Source organism: Monodelphis domestica, chromosome 1 (genome assembly GCF_027887165.1).
Source record: "Monodelphis domestica isolate mMonDom1 chromosome 1, mMonDom1.pri, whole genome shotgun sequence".
Lineage (NCBI taxonomy): Eukaryota > Metazoa > Chordata > Mammalia > Didelphimorphia > Didelphidae > Monodelphis > Monodelphis domestica.
In genome coordinates, this window is record NC_077227.1 from 734,390,887 (window position 1) to 734,410,723 (window position 19,837).

General features: G+C 49.8%; 1 protein-coding gene across 5 annotated transcripts in view; it reads right to left on the reverse strand.

Moving 5' to 3' along the window:
• Window positions 1-6,776: 6,776 nt before the first annotated feature.
• SMOX (spermine oxidase) overlaps window positions 6,777-19,837 on the reverse strand; it is a 59,757-nt gene continuing 46,696 nt past the window's right edge. For all 5 annotated transcript variants that reach the window (XM_056813666.1, XM_056813662.1, XM_056813674.1 and 2 more), the window contains exons 3-7: window positions 15,434-15,660; window positions 10,278-10,451; window positions 9,049-9,808; window positions 8,044-8,204; window positions 6,777-7,183 (exon numbers count right to left, since the gene is read on the reverse strand). In XM_056813666.1, coding sequence (XP_056669644.1) covers window positions 7,046-7,183; window positions 8,044-8,204; window positions 9,049-9,808; window positions 10,278-10,451; window positions 15,434-15,660 — 1,460 coding nt within the window. In that variant the 3' untranslated portion in view covers window positions 6,777-7,045. The remainder of the gene's footprint in view (window positions 7,184-8,043; window positions 8,205-9,048; window positions 9,809-10,277; window positions 10,452-15,433; window positions 15,661-19,837) is intronic.

Sequence of the window (19,837 nt, forward strand, 5' to 3'; positions counted from 1 at the left end):
CAGAGCCGTGTGACCCTGGGTAAGTCACTTAACCCTCACTGCCTAATGCTGCTCTTCTGCTTTAGAATCAATACCTGATATTGATTTTTAAGGTGGAAGGTAAAGGTTTAGGAACAAAAAGAATGCCTGTAGACTCAAAGATGCCCAAAAATCCAATCCAGAAGGAGAAAGAACTAGCCCGACAATTTCTAGCAATCTAGAAAGAAAAAACAGACTTTCTCCAGTGCTAAATAAATACCCACAAGAAGCAGCAAGAGATTTTCCCCTCTCTCCTTGCTCCCTTGTCATTGATGCTCCCCATCATTCCCTGCCAAACCTCCAATCTGGATTCCCCCAACCTTTGACCCCACTAATGGGCTGCTGAATAGAGCTGGACACAATTCCAAAGGCATGTGGACAAATTTACAGATTTATGCCACGTCATCTCAACTGGGACTTCACTTTAGCAAAGTGGTTCCTCTCCACCTCCCCCACTCACACAACAGCCTTTCCAATCATTTCTTCCCTCCTCAAGCCCCCCATGGCATCCCCTGCCCTCACTGTGTCAGCTGAGAAACTTGTCTCATATTTCACTGAAAGAATTAAGGCAATTTAGGGGTTGCTCAGTGGTTAGAGAGCCCAGCCTGGGGATAGGAGGTCCTGGGTTCAAATCTAGCATCAGAAACTTCCTAGCTTCGTGACCTTGGGCAAGTCCCTTTGGTCTCTTCGGCCCTCACTGCGTGGAATGTCTCTCCTGTGAACCCCAGAAAGTCCCAGAATAAATATTGTTGAACTAGGGAGCCAGGTAGCATTTAGGGTTCTGGACATTCCAGGGTCCAATACAGTGTGGGGATAGGGAGGCTTCCCTTTTCTTCTTATAGATAGGAAAAAGTTGTCTTTCCCTAACAATGGATGGCATGGATCCAGATGTTTGTAGCTGTGGGATGTTCCATAGAATCCAGATGTGTTCTGTATCCTGGGGCACTCTAAGACAGAAGGTAAGGGTTTGTCTGAGGTGTTTTTTCAAGGAATTAGAGTTTGCTGTGAGCTCTCTCTTCAGTCCTTGTCTTGCAAGCATGCAGAGTCCTGTCAATCGCATCTTTTCCAGGAGATTAGCCTCTCCATCATCCCCATTTTCTCCTATTGCCTTGCCTCCCAGCGCCCTCCAAATGATGCTTCATCCTTTAACGCTCACACGGGCTCCAGTGCGCCCCTCCAGCTGGCCTCCGATCTCGCTTCTCCTTCATGGCTAACCTCCTTTAGAAGTTCTCCAAAATTGGTACTTCCACTTCCTTCCAGCTCCCTCAGCTCTCAACCCGTCGCATTCCAGCTTCTGACCTTATCATTCAGCTCAAATTGCCCTTTCCAAAGTTAGCCACAATTCATTCATTGCTCCGTCTAATTGCCTTTTCTCCATTCTCCTTCTTCTTGACCTTCCTGTAGCCCTTGACACAGTCCATCACTCACTTCATACCCTCTCCTCCTCTCTCGGTTTTAATGACACTAGTTCACCTCTCCTCCGTCTTCTTTGGCCACATCACAGCCACCAAGCATGATGGTTGTTTGGTCACTTCCAGTCATGTCCAACTCTTCCTGAACCCATTTGGGATTTTCTTGGTGGAGATACTGGAGTGGTTTGCTATTTCCCACTTGTTCATTGTACAGTTGAAGAAACTGAGGCAAACTGGGGGTAAGTGACTTGCCCAGGGTCACACAGCTAGTAAATATCTGAGACTGGACTTGAACTCAGACCCAATGATCTCTCTACTATACCACCTAGCTGCCCTTCTAACACACTGTGAGTATTTGCCAAGAGTCTATCCCGTGCTCTCTTCTCTTCAGCTCTCTTGGTGATGTTATTGGTTCCTATGGATTCCTGCCCATGATTCCCCGATCTAGCTACAGCCCAATCTTTCTCTTGAATCTTCCCCCATCAATGGCCTGCCTAGTGGTCATTTACAATTCAACAAGTACCTGAACTCCAATTGGGATCCTCAGGGTGACGATGGCCTCCTTGCTATTCCTTCAACATCGCCCACCGCGTCTCCTAACTCCAGACATCTTCACTGGCCATCTCCCCAGCTTGGACCACTTCCCCTGCTCTCTTCTGCCTCCTGGCTTCCTCCAGGTCCCACCTCTCCCCAGCCCTCTGACATCTGAGTGCCTTTCCTCTGAAATTACCTTCCATCTCTAACAGGCTGAGGAATTGTGGGAGCCCAAAAGAAGCATGAGGTGCACAAACTTGGACAGCTCCATCCCATATGTCATTTGTGCCCAACTTCTAGTACTCTTCCAAGCTCATATAGGTCTGGTCAGCCACGTGGCGATGTCATTCTGGACCTCTTCCAAGGAGGGGGACAAGGACCAGCCAATCTTCCATTTACACTGTGAAGCGTGTCCCAAAAGTGCTAGGGCAGTTTTATATTTTAATAACTCCAAAAGTATAAAAGCTCCAAATTTACAGAGAAGGACATTTGAAAGGTTCGTTATTTACATTTTCATGTGCTTCTGATGAAAATTCAACGAAGCTAAAATTATTTTAGGAGATTTTCAAACTTTGTAAAAACTTTTATCAGCTGCTTTTCAGTGACTGAAAAGATTGTATTTTGTAATCCTGGCCTTAAAATCATCTCAATTTGAGGAGCAGCTACGTAGCTCAGTGAATGGAGAGCCAGGCCTAGAGATGGAGGTCCTGGGTTCAAATCTGACCTCAGATACTTTGAAAGCTGGGTGACCCTGGTCAAGTCACTTAACCCCCATTGTTTCCATATCCCTTACCGATCTTCTGCCTCGGAACCAATACACCATATTGATTCTAACACGGAAGGTGAGGGGTGTTTTCTTAATGAGGTTCTGATGCACACAAAACAGTTTCAACATGACCTCAGGAGAAAAAGTCTAACTGAGAAAGATCAGGAGAGTGAAGTAGCCAAACACGAGGGCCTTTTCCCTTTTCAATTCTTACTTTTCATCTTAGATTCAATACTTCGTATTAGTTCCAGGGCAGAAGAGCAGTAAAGACAAGGCAAAGGGAGTTACGTGACTTGCCCAGGGTCACACAGCTAGGAAGTATTGGAGGCCAGCTTAAAAGGGCTTTTTCTGCTGATTCAGAGATCTGAGAAAGTTACATTCAGTGACTCACCATGCAATGCATGATGCTTGGTGCCCCCTTGTGTTAAAAGTTAAAATAGATATTTTAAATTTACCCGGAAAGTATAGGGAAAATTTTATAATTAGACTTTAAAATGCTATTTTTGTGAGTTTACAGAATGTCTGCTCCTGAAATTATTAAAGCTTAAAACTGCATTAAAACACGTGGGACGCCCTGCATTTCATGTGTGTATGGAATGCTTGCAGTTGTTTTTTTCCATTAGATTGTGAGCTTCCTAAGGGCATGGGCCGTATTTTTTGCTTTCTTCATATGGTATAGTGCCTGGACCATCAGTAAGTCTCAATAAATGCTTGGGGGGAGGGGGGCAGCTGGCTAGCTCAGTGGATTGAGAGCCAGGCCCAGATATGGGAGGTCCTGGGTTCAAATCTGACCTCAGATACTTCCTAGCTGGGTGACCCTGGGCAAGTCACTTCACCCCCATTGCCTAGCCCTTACTGCTCTTCTGCCTTAGAATCAATATGCAGTATTGACTCCAAGACGGAAGGTAAGGATTTTTTTAAATAAAAAAATAAATTATAGACTGATTGCCTCAGCATGAAACTGTCTTCTATAGTAGCCAAAAGAGATCCTGAAATCTTTGCTCTGAGATCCAGAGAATCCAGAATGATCAGAGATTTAAAGCTAGAAGGGACCATTAAGATCATCGAGGCAATGTACCCATTTTACAGATGAGGGGGGGAACCAAGACCCAAAGAGTGGAATTGGTTTGCCCAAGGTCAAACACAGGTGTTAAATGATAGAAAGGGATGTCATCATCTCCCTGGATTCTCTCCTGGTCAAAGGATATCTTCCCCAGGTATTGTTCTGGCCACCCTACTTTAGGAAGAATGGTAACAAAATGGGGAACATCCAGGGGATGGCAACCGGGATGGTGAAGGACTTTGAGTCCATAAGGATCAACTGAAAAAACCAAGGGAGAAAGGACAACCAAAAAGAATCCTAGAGACATATTTGAGTATTGAAAAGCTTTCCTAAAGAATTAATATTGTTGTTATTTCAAACCCAGCTTGAGACACTTATTAGCAAAGTAACCTTGGGCAAGTCACTTAGCTTCTGCTTGCCTCAGTTTCCTCATCTGTAAAATGAGGATAACATCCATTAGAATTGCGAGTCAGCTACAGGAGGGGGGAGGGGGAAGGGAGGGAAAGAACCTGATACTTGTGACCTTGGAAAAATATTCTAAATTGACTAATTAAATAAAAAATCCCCCCCAAAAAATTATAAGTCATAATTTTATTAATTATATATAATTATATGTCATAATAATATATAATTAATTATAATTAATTTTATAATTATAAAATTATAAAAATTATAACTCCCTCCCAGGGTTGTTATAAGATTCAAATGAGTTAATATTTATAAAGTACTTAGCACAGTGCCTGGCACATGGTAAGTGCTATATAAATGTTAGCTGTTATTTTTATTAATATTACCACTATTATAATATTAGGATTAATAATATTAGTAATAGGACTATTACTAATTATTAAGCAATAGTATTACCACTAATTATTATTAACAAGAGTAAAAATTGTAATATATTCAAGATTAGTAATATTATATGTAATTTGTTATATTATATTTTATATCATATTATAAATAATAGTAAATTAAAATTTAGTATATTAATTGTAATATTACATATATTATATTGTGTAAACTTTATTATATTACATATTATAATATAAACAATACTAACAATTAACTTTTATATTACAATTATATTACATATATTATACATTGTATAAACTTTATTATATTATATAATAAATAGCAACAATTAAATTTTAGTATATTAAACAATTATATTACATATAATATATGTTGTATAAACTTTATTATATTATATATTCTATAATAAATAGTAACAATTAAATTTTAGCATAATGGTATATTATTAGTAATATATCATAATAAATAGTCATGGTATATACTATGTTATGTTGTATATAATTTATTATATTTCCTATTATATAATAAATAGTAGCAATAATTACTAAATGAATATTAATAATAATAATACCATTTGGCATCAGAGGGCTATTCAGAAGGGATCGGAGAGGCCAGCCTCTCACAGCAGAGGCAAAGGGACCATTTGGCTGGGAGTCCCAGAATGGCTTCTCGCTCAGTTTGGGATGGGACTGGCCGGTGTCTGGGGTCCCTCTGGATTCAGAGATTCTGAGACTGTGATGGTGAATCTCTGTGCTGCCCCTGAAGTCTTCCTCCAACATCCCACTGAAGTAACACCAAGAGCCAATTTTAACGCCTGCAAAGCGCTTTCTACTTAATCTCTTGTTTGGGCCTCAGAGAGTCTGGCGTCCCCATTTTACAGGTGGGGAAATGGAGGCAAGCCTGAGTTCTGTGACTTGCTCAGGGTGACACAATTTAAAGCCTGATGTACCAAAGGTCTGCCCTAGTCCAAGGCCAGTGCTCTATCCATGACACCATCTAACTGATGGGCCCAGCGATGAAGCATCTACTCATCACTCCACGGCTAGTCTAGCTAAGGCCAGAAAAGCCCATCACCAGGTGAATCACTATCGATAAATTCATGAGCCCCCATCTGGAGGGCAACAGAGTGGCTCAGCAGATGGAGAGCAAAGTCTAGAGGCTACAGAAGGTCCTGGGTTCAAATTTGCCCTTAGACACTTCCTAAGTAGGTGACCCTGGGCAAGTCACTTAACCCCCTTCTGCCTTCTGATTGATTCTACACAGTATTGATTCTCAGATGGAAGGTTAAAAAATTAGAATTAAAAAAGGAGCCCATGTCCACAGGGTGAGGGTCCCCCTTAGGGTGCTGTCCTAGGAGGAAGTGGAGGGATAGTCAGTCAATGGTGCAAAAGTCTGGGGAACCCTGGGAACAGTCTCAGCATGGGAAAGGGATGGATGATGCCAGCTGAGGGACAGCAGATGGCGCCCAGAGCCTGGGTTCTTACTCGAGGCTAATGACCGGCTCTGAGCCCCCACCCTAGGATGTGGGCACAAGGTTCAGCGGACGGAGCTCCCCAACAGCAAGAACAATCTGCTTCCCACCCCCCCCAAAAAAAGCCTAGAGGCTTCCCAGAGGTCAGACTGCTTTTCCCTCTGAAATAAGTGCCCATTCTTCCATAGCTCTGAGGCTAACATTGAAATATCCCTCTAAGGTTTGCCAGCCATTTCTTTGTGTTCTCTCGCTGGATCCCCACCGCCCAGAAAGGCGAATGTTTTACAGAGGAGGAAACTGAGGCTGGAGAGATTCCCCCCATGCCCTGCGCCATTACAGAGCCAGAGTTCAGCAAGTCTCTCCAGCACACCCGCTCCTGAGTGTTTTCTCTTTCCTGGGAGCAGGGAAGTCCCTTCCCCTTCAGGCGCCCCCCAGGCCCCACTGGGGAGCTCTGGACACCAAGATCCCTGGGCAGAGGCTGGTTTTCCCTCATTGGGCTCAGCCACGGCAGCATCTTCCCTGGAGGGAATGGAAGGAGAGGAGAGAAACCAGCAGCCTCTGCCCTCCTGCGTCTGCCCTGCAAAGGGCCCCCTTCGGGGAGTCCCCCCGCGCACCCCAAGGAGCCGCATGCGATATTTTTTAAAGGAAGACCAGCACGACGACAGCGGGCGGCCCAATGAAAGAATGGAGGAACGCGTGGACCGAGACGCCTCTTTTATTCCAAAAGCATCAAAGGCACTTACAATACAGAGCGGGGAGGGAGGGGAGAGAGAAACTGAGGCACCAGGAAGTCCCGCCGGAAGGGTGTGCAGAGCCAGCCCGGCCCCGCGAAGGTACAGTACAGGAAGGAGGGAAGCTACAGGAGGCCCTGGGTGAAAGCAGAGGCTTCTGCCCCTAAAAGGAAATGGATTAAAATCAACTCTGAGGTCCAGGAAGGGCCGGGAAGAGGCTCCCGAGCCGCGGCTTCCTCAGGGCTCGCCATGGAAGAGGTCTTGGTACATCTCGATGAGGCGCGCCGCCTCGCGCTGGCCGGACAGCAGGGCCCCGTGGGTGGTGGAGTAGTATTTGCGGTGTGTGGCCTCGCCGGAAAACAGCACCTGCATGGGCTGGACACAGACCAGGAGAGAGTGCGGGTGAGAGGGAGCCGCGAGCCTGAGGGAGGACGGAGCGGCCAGGAGGCTCCTAAGCGGCTTTGGAGGCAGCCCAGCGCCTGCCCCGGGACACAAGGGAGGGCCTCGCGACAGGCCAGAGTAGCAGCCCTGGAAAGCGCCTCTGCGGCCCCCGTGCCCAGCCTGGGCCTAAACAAGAGGCCTCTCTGGGACATCCCTGGGAAGAAGGCGTCCGGCTCGTGCTGGGAAGCCCCCCGTGATGGAAACTCGTGTCTCCCGTCCGACACTGTCTCTCATCCAGGCCAAGCCTCCCCAGGGCCTTCCACCCATCCTGGAACGGCATGAATCTCCCCGAGGCAGCCTCTCCAGACACTCTCTGACGGACCACTTTCTCTATATCCTTCCCAAACCTCTGAGCCAGAACAGACCACAGGGGAAGCTGTACAGGGTAGACCAGCAGGCCGACCCGCTCCTTAGTCCTGGATGCTCCTCTCCCTCTGTCTGGGTTTCCCCTTCCACACTCTCCAGATACATAGCCTGTCCCTATTGGCATCTGCGATGTCTCCTTCATTAGAATGGAAGCTCCTGGAGGGCAGGGGCTGCTTTTCCCTTTCTCTTCCCCCCCCCCAAGCTTGGCACAGAGCCTGGCATTGCGTAGGTGCCCACTAATGCTGGGTGGCTGCCTAGGGAGGTTACTGAGGACCCTCGCTGGCACCTGGCTCCTTCTCTAATGAAACGGCTCCTCTTTGAGGCTGGGGTCCTGGGCAGAGCTTGATGGGGATCGCTTTTCTCAAGCTCTGCTTCCTCCCCCTGCAGGGTGCCCCCTCCTGCCCGCCCCAGGAGGGTGCCTGACTCACCGCGCTCTTGGAGCTCTCCGTGTAAGGCAGCGGTTTGGCCAGTCTCTCCACATCAGCCCCACTGGAGCCCACCTGGGTGTAGGAGTAGGAGCCCCGGAAGTGGGGGTTGCTGCCCCAGGAGGAGCGGAAAATCCGGCGAGGCTTTGGAATGTCAGGGTTCCCTGTAGGGGATCCACAGAGGAGAAGAGGGTCAGACACGGATCCTGAGAGGATGCCGAACCCCCCTGAGGAAATTCCCCGAGCCGGAGGCACAGATGGAGCCACCGGCCAGCTCCGGGATGCTCAGGGGAGAAGCACTGAGGAAGGAGAGATGGGGAAGAGAGTCACAACGGCATAGAGGCCACACAGTGCAATGGGGAGAGAGCCAGAGACCCAGAAAGACACAGGTGGCCTCCCCGGGGACTGTGGGCATCGAGGCGTCTCTGAGACTCCAGAGCAGCTCACTTTAGCTGTGTCTATTGTCCTGCAGTCTCTTTATCAGAAGGGGAATTTATGTTTATTTTTGTTGTTTTTACTCTTTGCATATAGTAATTGCTTCACAAATGCTTCTTGATCAGTTAAATAAATTGTATCTATTGGCTGATTATGAAGGTAAGTGATGCCAGTCGCTGGGGGCTCCTGAGCTCTAATTTTTAGGTCTGGGTCCCACAGAGAACTCTGGGGCAGCCCCTGGAGGCAATGCTACCATAGGATCATGCATCGGAGATTTAGAGCCAGAAAGGACCTTAGAGACCAGCAATCCAAAACTTCCCTTTGCAGGAGGAAACGGAGGACCTTCGAGATAAAATAACTCAACAGAAGTCCTAGAATCCTCCGCCTAATGCTGCAAGAACTTTAGAAGCCTCCTCGTCCAACTCTCTCATTCTATACTGAAGAAACTGAGGCACAGGGAAGTGAGGGGACTCGTCCACAGTCATGCAGACAAGGAGCATCAGAGGGGACTTTTGAGTGCCTTCTGCCTCTCTGGACTGACAGATGAGGGGTGCGAAGCCCCCACCCACCCACCTGTGAACTTCCGAAGCATCTCTGTGCAGATCTCGGCCACAGCCTCATCGTCACACTTCTCCATGACGAGTGCCTCCTCCCCGCAGATCCAGCCGCTGAGCACGTGGCCGTAGCGTTCCGGAGGGTAGAGGACATCGAAGCCGCAGATCTTGCGGTACCACAGCTCCTCGGGGTAGGTGAGGCTACGACTCTCAGCCTCGTCCTCCCACACGAACTGGAGGCTGTTGCATTCGGCCCCCCAGAAGGGCTCCTCGAACTCCAGGAAGATCTTGTCAGTGGTCCCGATGCCCAGGCGGCGGATGGCTCCCGCCTTCTCAGAGGGCAGCCCCGGCCGGAAGAGGGTGGAGTGATGCTTCTTGAGGACGCCCAGGGACACGGTCACGATCACGTGGTCAGCCGGGATCACCTCGCAATCCTCACACTCCACGGCCACCGGCCACCAGCTTCCCTCTCCTTCCCTTCCCTCGCTTCCATCCTCCCCGGGATCCTCCCTGCCTTCGTCAGAGGGGTCGCTATTGTGGTCGGCCAGGTGCTCGATGTGGGGGCCCCCACGCCGGGCCGATGCCTGGTCCCAGTGCACACAGCGGACCGCCTTGCCCAACTGGATGACGCGGTCCGGGATGTCCTGAGCCAGGAGTTCCACGATGCGCATGAAGCCACAGGGGATGACATGGTGCGCTCCCGGAATCTCTGTCCACTCTCCGAAGGCGCTGAGGGATACCTCGTCCATGCTGTGGGAGCTACTCTCACAGCTCTCCACCTGACAGAGAAAGGAAGACAGACTGAGGAAAAGGGGGAGCAGTGGCAGGTACTATCTCTTGGGCACCTTAGCTTGTCTCTGGGCCTCTGTAAAAGAAGGGGTTTAGAGAGGACCCTATAATCACTAAGGATCCTTCCCGTTCTGACTCGGCGGTCTCCTGTCCGATGGGGATGTACGTCTCCCCAGGAGACAAAAGCCCCTCTTAGGAGGTTGGGAGGACCTCCTCTTCCCCAAAATCAGACCAAAGACTCCAAAAAGAAGAACTGTCTCCCCCATTGGATCAGGGACCCCAGTGAGCAGCCCACAGAGATCATAGGAGCATCCTTCCAAAGCCTGAAGAACCCTCAGGGATGATCTAGTCCAACCCCCTGAATACATGAGTTGGCCCAGATCCCTCCCTGGATAAGTGACCAGTGGCTCGGACCCCTCCCCAGCCCTGGCATCTGCCTGGCCACAGCTGCCTCTCTACCTTCAGATACTGCTGGATCATGGCAAGCTTCAGGCGTTTGGTGGTCTCCGAATCATCGGGATCGGCTTTGATGCGGTTCCGCACTTCTTCTCGGGTGAAGACGCCCACACTGTTCTGACTCTCAGCATTGACTGGTTTACCTCGCTGGAAGAACTCCTGGGTCAGGTTATAGACCTTAGGGGACCGGGGAGAGATTGGCAAGAACGCTGAGAAGTGGAACGGCTTCCACTGGATCCCCAACCCACCGCAGGAAGGGACCAGCAACCTCCTCAATTTACAAATGAGGAAACTGAGCCCAAAGGACCTTTCCTGAGGCCGCCAATATAAGACCTAGAGATGAAGTGTCTTTGGAGACCAAATCCACTTGTTTTCTAAGTGAGGAAATCACATCTGAGGGATGAAGTGACTGGCCCCAAATCATGAAAACAGAGAACAGGATCATTTCTAGAGTTGAGAAGTACCCAAGATGTAGATTTCTGCTGTTTCATTTGGCAGATGAGGAAACTGAGGCCCAGAGAGGTCCAGTAAACTTTCCATGGGCACACAAGGAATAAAGAGCAGGGCCAGGAATCTATCCAGGTCCTCTGACTCAAGTCCAATGTCCTTCCCACTATACCACCCTGCCTTAATTCAAATCCACACTCCAGTTACTACTAGCTCCAAGCCACCTCCTCCAAGGAGCCCCTCAACAATACATCTGCTCATTTAAGCCCCTTAGCATTTGCCTATTATTTAATTCCACTAGGATAACCTTTTGTGTTGTTTTCTAATGCTAGTTTCTCATAAATTTGGACTCAGTTCTCCATATATTTGAGAAAAAAATTTCTCTAGCTTTCTATTTTCCTTCTAAGTTTGGTTGCATTGGCTTTGTTTGTACAAAACCTTTTTAATTCACTATAATCAACATCATCCATTTTACATATCATAAGGCGCTCTCTTTTTTGGTCATCAATTCTTCCCTTATCCATAATTTCTTTTCTAAACCTTTACCTTCCCTCTTAGAACTGATACTAAGTATAGGTTCTTAGGCAGAAGAGCCATAAGGGCTAGGCAAATGACTTGCCCAGAGTCACACAGGTAGGAAGTGTCTGAAGCCAAATTTGAACCCAGGACCTCCCATCTCTGGGCCTGACTCTCAATCCACTGAGGCACCCAGCTGCCCCTTAATCAGTTTCTTAATGGGTACGTGTTAGTGTGTGTCTGGGTCTGTGGGTCTTTGTGTGTATTTCTCCCACTGGACAGAAGCCTCTTGAAGGGGTCACCCCCCACCAGACCAGACCAGGAACAAAGCCAGGGATCCATGGCGACTCCAGGAGGATGGGGGCCACCTCATAGGCAGCAGGGGCCTCAGGGACAACCTAGTGTCACCCACATCTCATGAGGGATCCCCCTTACAAAATACTCGGCAGGTGGTCAGGTCTTCCAGCCTCTGCTTGCGGGGAAGCCCCCACCTGAGCTGGAAGAGAGCTCTCCCTGGTAGGAAGATTTCCTGCATCGTGTGTCCCTGAGGAAACGCAAGAGAAAGGAGAATTTTCCCGGGTCCTCACTGGGTTCAGATTCTAACTGAAATTCACCACATGACTTGAAGGAATCACTTAACCTTTATGGACCCGTTTCTTCCGCGGTAAAACTAACAGCTTGGCTGAAGGGTCCCCAAGGTCCCACCCACTGACAAGTGTCTCTAAGACTCTGGTGGGAAAAAGAAATTCCTCCTCCCTGTTGGCCTCGAGCTCCAAGGCTGCGTGACTGGCCCCACATCCACCGGAAAGCCCAGAGGGACTGGCCGGGTCCCACATGTGGCTATGCACATATCTGTGACCAAAGAGCACGAGCCCAGGCTTCGCTGTTCCCCTCCAAGAGCTCTTCTCCGTTCTGTCTCCAGGATGCAGGTTGGCACTCTAGTTGGAAGGCTATCCTGAGGGTGGGTTTCCTAAGGAGATCTCCCCTCCGTCACCAAGCAGTGCCCCAGAGACCCAACTGGTCTGGTCCAACGCCTTCCTTGAGACAACCTCAGACCCAGGACAAAAAGGGTGGCCCCATGATGTGGTGAATCAAACACTACACTTGAAGTCAGGAGATTCAAGATTCAAATGCTGGCTCAGCCATTTACTACCTGTAGGACTCCAGTTCCTTAAGCTCTTAAGGCCTTAGGAGGCTGGACTAGATGGCCACTAAGGTCCCTGGCAGTTCTAGATGGATGAACCCAAGTTATACAACCTCTCTGGGCCTCAGTTTCCCCATCTGTAAAATGAGGAGATCTTCTAAAGTCCTTTCCAGCTCTGAATCTAAGTAGGAACCTATGAGAGCAGGAACGAGAGGGTGAAGATGGGGCAGATGCTAGAGAATGCTCACAGGAGGTAACCCCAGGAGGGAAGCCTCTGAGAAACATGGTGGGGATGCCCACGTCTAGCCAATCCACTCATGTTGGGTGCCCATCACACTGCCAAGTGTGCCAGGGTTTCCCTGTCTTGGTGTGAGGACCTGCTTTTAGAGCCAGATCAGGGACCTCACAAAGAAGCTGATTTCATTGCTTTACCCTCAGGAGCCCCTAAAGGGTACCCATCACCAGGTTCCTGCCTTCTATGCAGACTTGGTGCCAAAGCCTTAGACCTCTTTACTAAAACTAAGCCCATCCTTTGAGGCCACTCCCTATAGTCTCCCCACTCTGGCCTCACTCTCCAACCATCTCCCCCAAAGCTGGAAATCAAGGGTCCACTCCCAGCTCTCTCACACCTTTGATAAGTGAGTCCTCTTTCTTGGAACCAGCATAACCATCAGGCTGCTTTCTACAGTCTCCTCAAAGAGATCTTTTCCCTACTTCCTCTCCCCCTTACATGTGTCTTCCTCCCATAGAAGTTCTAAAGGAGAGAAAGAGAGAGTGAGGGAGAGGGAGGAGACAGAAACAGAGTTGGGGGGGAGGGAAGGGGGAGAGAAAAAGAGAGTGAGGAGACAGAGAGAAACAAAGTGGAGGGGGAGGGAGGGAAGGGAAAGGGGAAAGAGAGAGAGGAAGGGAGAGCGAGGGAAGGAAGGAAGGAAGGAAGGAAGGAAGGAAGGAAGGAAGGAAGGAAGGAAGGAAGGAAGGAAGGAAGGAAGGAAGGAAGGAAGGAAGGAAGGAAGGAAGGAAGGAAGGAAGGAAGGAAGGAAGGAAGGAAGGAAGGAAGGAAGGAAGGAAGGAAGGAAGGAAGGAAGGAAGGAAGGAAAGAAAGAAAAAGAAAGAAGCCTTGGGTCTGGGGACTTTAAAGGCTGAGGAGCCTGGCCTCCTAAGGTCTTTTCAAGGAAGGACTGGACTGGACTGGAGGACTGGAGCAGTTGTGTCTCCATGGCACTGCCCAGTAACTGAAGGGAGGCGGGAGAGTCTCCTTAGGAGCCCCTGCCCACCCATCTGCCAGGGAGCCTTCCCTCCTAGGGCATGAACAGTTCAGATGGAACCAAACACACTCAGAGGGGTCTGGTGGGCCACAGGTTAGGGCTCTTTGGAGAGTGAAACGTGCATGGATCCACATGAGAGCTGGCTTGTCCCTCTCTCTGCTTCCAAGTGGAAAGCCCCAAGGCTAGAATAGAAGTCCCCCAAGAGGGAAATTCCTTTTCTCACAGAAGTCCCAGGAGTCACAGGGTCAGAACCGGACAGAGCCTCAGGGATCGCCTGGCCTGACCCTCTCATTGGACAGTAGAGGAAACAGCACAGAGGGGTGAAGTTCCCCAGGATCACCGGAGCTTGGTCCCTTCTCCTGCACTTGAGATGAGTCTCAGAGGGGATGTAGAATATTAGAGAAAACTTCCTGATTCTCTTTGGAGCAAGGCTGTTCTTTAATGACTGATCCCTTCGAGGTATCACTCATCCTCCTAAATCCTGTTATAGTTCCTTGGCAAACGAGTTCCTTGGACTTCTGGGACCACCTAGCCTGGCCTCTACTTGACCAGGAATCTCCTCTACAAAATCACTGACCAAAAGTAGGGATCTAGGGGCAGTTAGGTAGCACAATGGGTAGAGAGCCAGAACTGGAATCAGAAAGTCCTGGTTTCAAATCTGGCCTCAGACACTTCCTGGCTATGTGACCCTGGGCAAGTTCTTTGCTTAACTCTTGCCATTCTTCTGTCTTAGAATTGATATTGAAACAGAGCATCAGCGTTATTTTTTTTCCAATGATCCAATCTCTGCTTGAATACCTCAAGTGACAAGAAACTCACCACCTCTCAGAGCTTTAGTTATTAGGAAACATTTCCTTTACACTAAGCTAAAATCCAGAACCAAGCAGCACTAGTCTTAGTCTCATTCTAAGTGATGGTCCTTCAAGTCTAAATATCCTCATTTCTTTCAGCTGAATAGCAAGATACAAAGAGTAACCCAGATATGAATGAATTGATAAATATTTCTAAAATCATGAGGCAGTATGGTGAAAAGGACTGACCTTGGAGGTGGGAAGATGTGAGTTCGAGTCTTCCCTCCAACACACACACTAGATACTGTAATGTAATAAATAATAATAAACCCTAATATACTACAACACCTACATGAGGTCTCAGACCCCTCTCAAAGATTGTAAATTACCAAGGAGCAGGTGATTTTCCTCTTGGAGGGATCTTCTCTGTTGCTTAGGGTTTCCTACACTAAAGAGACCCCTCCTCAAGGACACAAAGGTTAGACTGGGAGTGCGGAAGACCTGAATTCGAATCCTGCCTCCGAAGCTTCAGGAGCTTCAACCCCAGTTTCTTCATCTGTAAAATGGGTTTAAAAAGAGCACCTCCCTCCCAAAGGTCACTGGGAGGATCCGGAGGGATAATTCTTGTAAAGAGCTTTGCAGACTTTAGGGTGCTCTATATGTGCCAGCCATCACTGCTCTCACACAGACAAACATCAAAATGATTCTGTGTCTCCATTACCATCCCTTGCACTTACCACATCTTTTGGAAATTTTTTAAGAATCAATAGTCCATTTTTCTTCAATTAATTCCCGGGACTCACTTGGGAAGCAGAAATAATCACAGGGAGGGAAGCCCAGGCCCAGAGAGGAGCAGCTGAGTAGTTCAAAGTCACCCCCAAACAAAGGGGACCCCAATTGCAGCCCCCCAACAACTCCCGGTGCTGGAGAGCTCTCTGCCCTCCCTCTCTCCACCCACCATCCCTCAGCCATCACCCCTGTCCATCGACTGCTCACCTCGTTGTATAAATCGCTGAATTCCTCAACCACATCCTTAGGGATTCTTTGGCCACGATTGGTGAGGTAGTAGGCCACGCCATTCTTGGAGTAGAGGCTGATCCGGCCCACACTGCGCTCGCCATCCGTCGTCTCTTCCAGTAAGCCATTCTCTTCTGCTAGATGGTAGACTGGGTTTCCATGGGAACCATGGATCCAGGTAGCTCCCAGCTCAAAGGTGGCGTGTTCTGATGGAGACAGGGCAGAAGGGTCACCTCAGCCGTGGGGAGGAGCTCCTCAGGGCTTACAATTTTAGAACTAGAATCTCTTCAGGTCTCAGAAGAAGAAACTGAGGCCCAGAAAGGACACGTGCCTCGCCTATGGCCACACAGTCCTCCCTTTCCCCCCTCAGATGGGAGCTGTCTTGCCTCTGGAATAGAGGCAGCGCAGGGATATTAGACATGAAGGAACCAGAGCCAAAGATGGCAGCCCTTGCCTTCAACAGGCACAATGAAACCCACTGGCCTGGGAGTCAAAGGACCAGGGTCCAAATTCTGCCTTGATCTCCTCCCTGTGTGAGAGGAGAAGGTCAAGTCATTGCTGTGGGCCAGAGAAGGTTGGGCCTCCCTTCCTCCCCCATCTTCTTATACCGCACACGTACTCTTTAATCCAGAGATGCCAGACCCTTTGGCCAAACAAGACCCTTCATCTCTCTGCTCTGGCCACTCTCCCTGGCCATCCCCAGGCCTGGAAGGCTCTTCCTCCTCCACTCCCACCTCCCTGGCTTCCTTTAAGGGTCAACTAAAATGCCACCTCCTACAGGAAGCCTTCCCCAGCCTCTTTCAATTGCAGTGACTTCCCTCGACTCCTTTCTTCCTCTCTATCCCACAGACAACCATCTTTCCTTGGTGTCTCTACCATTAGACTGTGAGCTGTCTTTTGCCTCTTTCTGAATCCCTGGTGCTTAGTGCAGTGCCAGGCACACAGTAGATACTTTAATAAATGTTTATGAAATTGAAAAACTGAATTGAATTGTTGAGAAGCAAGCCTCAAAGTCAAGAAGTCTTGGGTTCAAATCCTCCTTTATCACACACTGCCTGGATAACCCTGGACCATTCACATCCCTGCAGTCTAGGCAGCTCCCTAAGCAGAAAATTGCAGAGAAGGGGCTGGGCTGGATTGGTAGAGGGACTTTCCTCACTGGGAAGTTCACAGGTCAGGGTCCAAAAAAGTCCTTGTTATGGTGGAAGGGAGTAGAGGAAGGAAATGAGCAATGGGAAGTGAAGGAACATTTTTAAGGACCCATAATTGGTTCAAATAAGCCCAGCCCATTACGGACCATGGCCCCTTCCACCCCCCAACCCTTGCCATAGTGCTTAGTCCTTCCCTCCTTGCCGGTCCCTTTGTGCCCTCCCCTGGATTAGATCATGGAGGCACCAATCCCTCTTGCCTTCCCCTTCATCCCACGCAGGCAGGCTTGGATGAGTCAGAAAGCACCCAGTGCACTGGCTCAGCCAAGAGGAAGGTGCCCCGAGCCCCTGCCTCCTATGGCCCTCCAGGCTCCCGCTCTCCACCCTGGCGCTCTTCCAGCTGGAGCCTCAGCTCCGTGGAAGCCTAGGCCTCCCTCCCTCCCTCCTCGGGCCTCCCAAGACCCTTGGCCAAAGCCAAGCATTCTTCCAAGCCCCTGGAGGAAGCCAGACGCCCTCGCTAGCGCTCATCCCTCCTGGCGAAGCACCTGCTCTCTCCTGGTGCATTAGACTTTGGAGCCATCAAAAAGGCTAAACCCGAGCCCACAGGAGCCCCTTCTTGGTCCCTCCTCTATAGAACAAGGGCAGAGAAGGGGGCTGGGGAGGGAGGGAGGAAGGAAGGAAGGAAGAAAGGAAGGAAGGAAGGGGAGAAAGACAAATATTGGACGAGAGAGGCTCGGAGGTCGCTTCCTGTTCTGACACTCCGTGATTCATTTCCTCTTGCTTCATCCTGGACAGACAGGGCTCAACCAGTATTCCCGCTTTGGGAATTTCCTCCCTCCCTGAGAGGTTCCCAACTGAACCCGTCACCTCTGGGGAGCCCTGCGGGGGTGGCAGAGAGTAAAGCTGGGGCAAGAGCCCAGCAAAGGGAGTCCGAGGCAGACCCAGGCCTTCCCGGCTCCCAGCTCAGCCCCTGCACTACAATCTTTCCACAGGCTCTGCTTGGGATTTCCACACGAGGGAACTCCCTCTCCCAAGACAGGCTGGGACTTGTCTCCAGGCTTTGGTCCCAAGGAGCTTCCAAGGCCATCCAGGAGAGGGTAAAGGACTGGTCCAGGGCCAGGCAGCCAGGACTGAAAGCCAGACCTTCCCATCTCTGAGGCTGGCCTTCGAGGCAGACGGCCAGGTGGTGGGAGCTTACAAACGGGCTAGAGGGAAGAGAAGAAGGGATCGTCGAGGGGCCTCAGGACCGCAGCCCCAGAGCTGGAAGGGACCTCCGAGGCAGACAAGCCCAGATGAGAAACTGAGGCCAGACTGGGGAAGGGACTGCCCACCATCACACTACAGAGGAGGAAGAGGAAGAGGAGGAGGACGGATTGCTCTAGTGCACTAAAGCTTACAAGTACCACAGCCTCATCTCTCTGGGCTTCAGCTCTGCCCTTCATTCAGGCATTTCTCTAGAATCTTGGTCCATCTTGGGAACTCCCAGTGTGGACATTCTTCCACCTATGCAGATCACAGAATCATAAAGTTCAAGCACTGAAAAGGCCCTCAGCAGCTCCTTAGTCCAATCACTCTATCACTAAGGATCTTCAAGTTGCCCAGGATAAGAAGAAGAATATAAAACTTTGGGGTTTATAGATCACTTTACCAATATTGTCTCATTTGATTTTCATAACAAGCCTGCAAGGTGGATGCTATTATTGTTCCCATTTTGCAGATGAATAAACAGAGGCTCAGGGAGAACAGAATAGCTCAGAGTCACAACAATCCCAAAGCTAATAAATGTCTGAGTCAGGATTTGAACCCAGATCTCTTTAGCTTTGAATGCTGAGCATTGCTTGTCACAGAGGGGTGCACATCCCCGTCCTTTGCAGGGTCATCGGGAGGAAAAGATGAGGATCCAATCAACCCTTCCTGCCTCAATTGCCACCATTTCCTCCCCCACATCCTGCAGTGTTGGCAAACTGCCAAATTCCTCCCCAAATGCTTTTCCATCTCCCTGTTTCATATATTTGATTTTCACAATATCCCTGTGAGGCAGGAGCTATTATTACCCCCATTTTACAGATGAGGAAAGTGAGGGCCAGCATCCTGCTCAAATCTAAAACCAGCTCACAATCAACCTCCTCCGGGGTCTTTGGGAGGAAGGTGATTCCCACTCTCCATCCCTTCTGCCCGAAATGTACTCCTCCCTCACCTTTGCCTTTCAAAAATCATTTATTTGGGAGGCAGCCATCGGCTGGATAGAGAGCCAGGGCTAAAGATGGGATATTCCTGGGTTCAAATCCGGCCTCAGACACTTCCTAGCTGGATGACCCTGGACAAGTCACTTCATCCCCATGACCTAACCTTTATCGCTTTTCTTCCTTGGAACCCATATAGAGTATTGATTCTAAGAAGGAAGGTAAAGGGTTAAAAAAAATCATTTGTTTCCTTCAAAGCTCTGCCAAGACATCCCCTCCTCCCCCCCCATCAGTCCCCAGAAAAGTTCTTGCACTGGCTTTGCACATATTTTGCATGTGCCAGCTCCCCCGCCTCGAGGGCAGCTTCACTGGGCCTCTGTGTGCCCCTGGCCGTAACTGGTACCAGGAGATGCTGAATAAAGCTCATCAGCGGGGGGCAGCGTCTTTGAACCCCCAGAACCCAGCTCGGGTCCTATTCACAGGTGCTGAGCAAACGCCCATCGGCTGGTTTGCCTCTGCATCTCCAAGCCCTGGCAGGGGTCTGGCACCCGGACCAGCGGAGGGAGAAGTGCCCAGGGCAAAGGGACAGGGCCACAGGAAGCCGCTCACCATCACCCAGAGAATGGGTTGGGCTCGGTTTGCCCCAGGTCCATCCTTGTGGGTATGCACACACACTCACTCACACAGACACACACACAGGCACACACAGGGACAGACACACACACACAGGGACACACAGACACACAGGGACAGACACACAGACACACAGGGACACACAGACACACATGGACAGACAGACACACAAACGGATGGATACACAGGCACACACACAGACACATACAGACAGGCAGACACACACACACACACACACACACACCCCGAACCTCCAGCGTAGCATCTCCTACAGGATTGGCTGGATGGAATTTAGCATCTCTCCCTCCCTTCCAGCATCCTCACCTTCCCCAGCCTGGACCAGGCAGTAGCAAGAACTCGGCCCCCAGGGGAGGTGAGGAAGGCTGGGAGAAAGGAGGAGGCCGGCGCTTCGCTCTCCT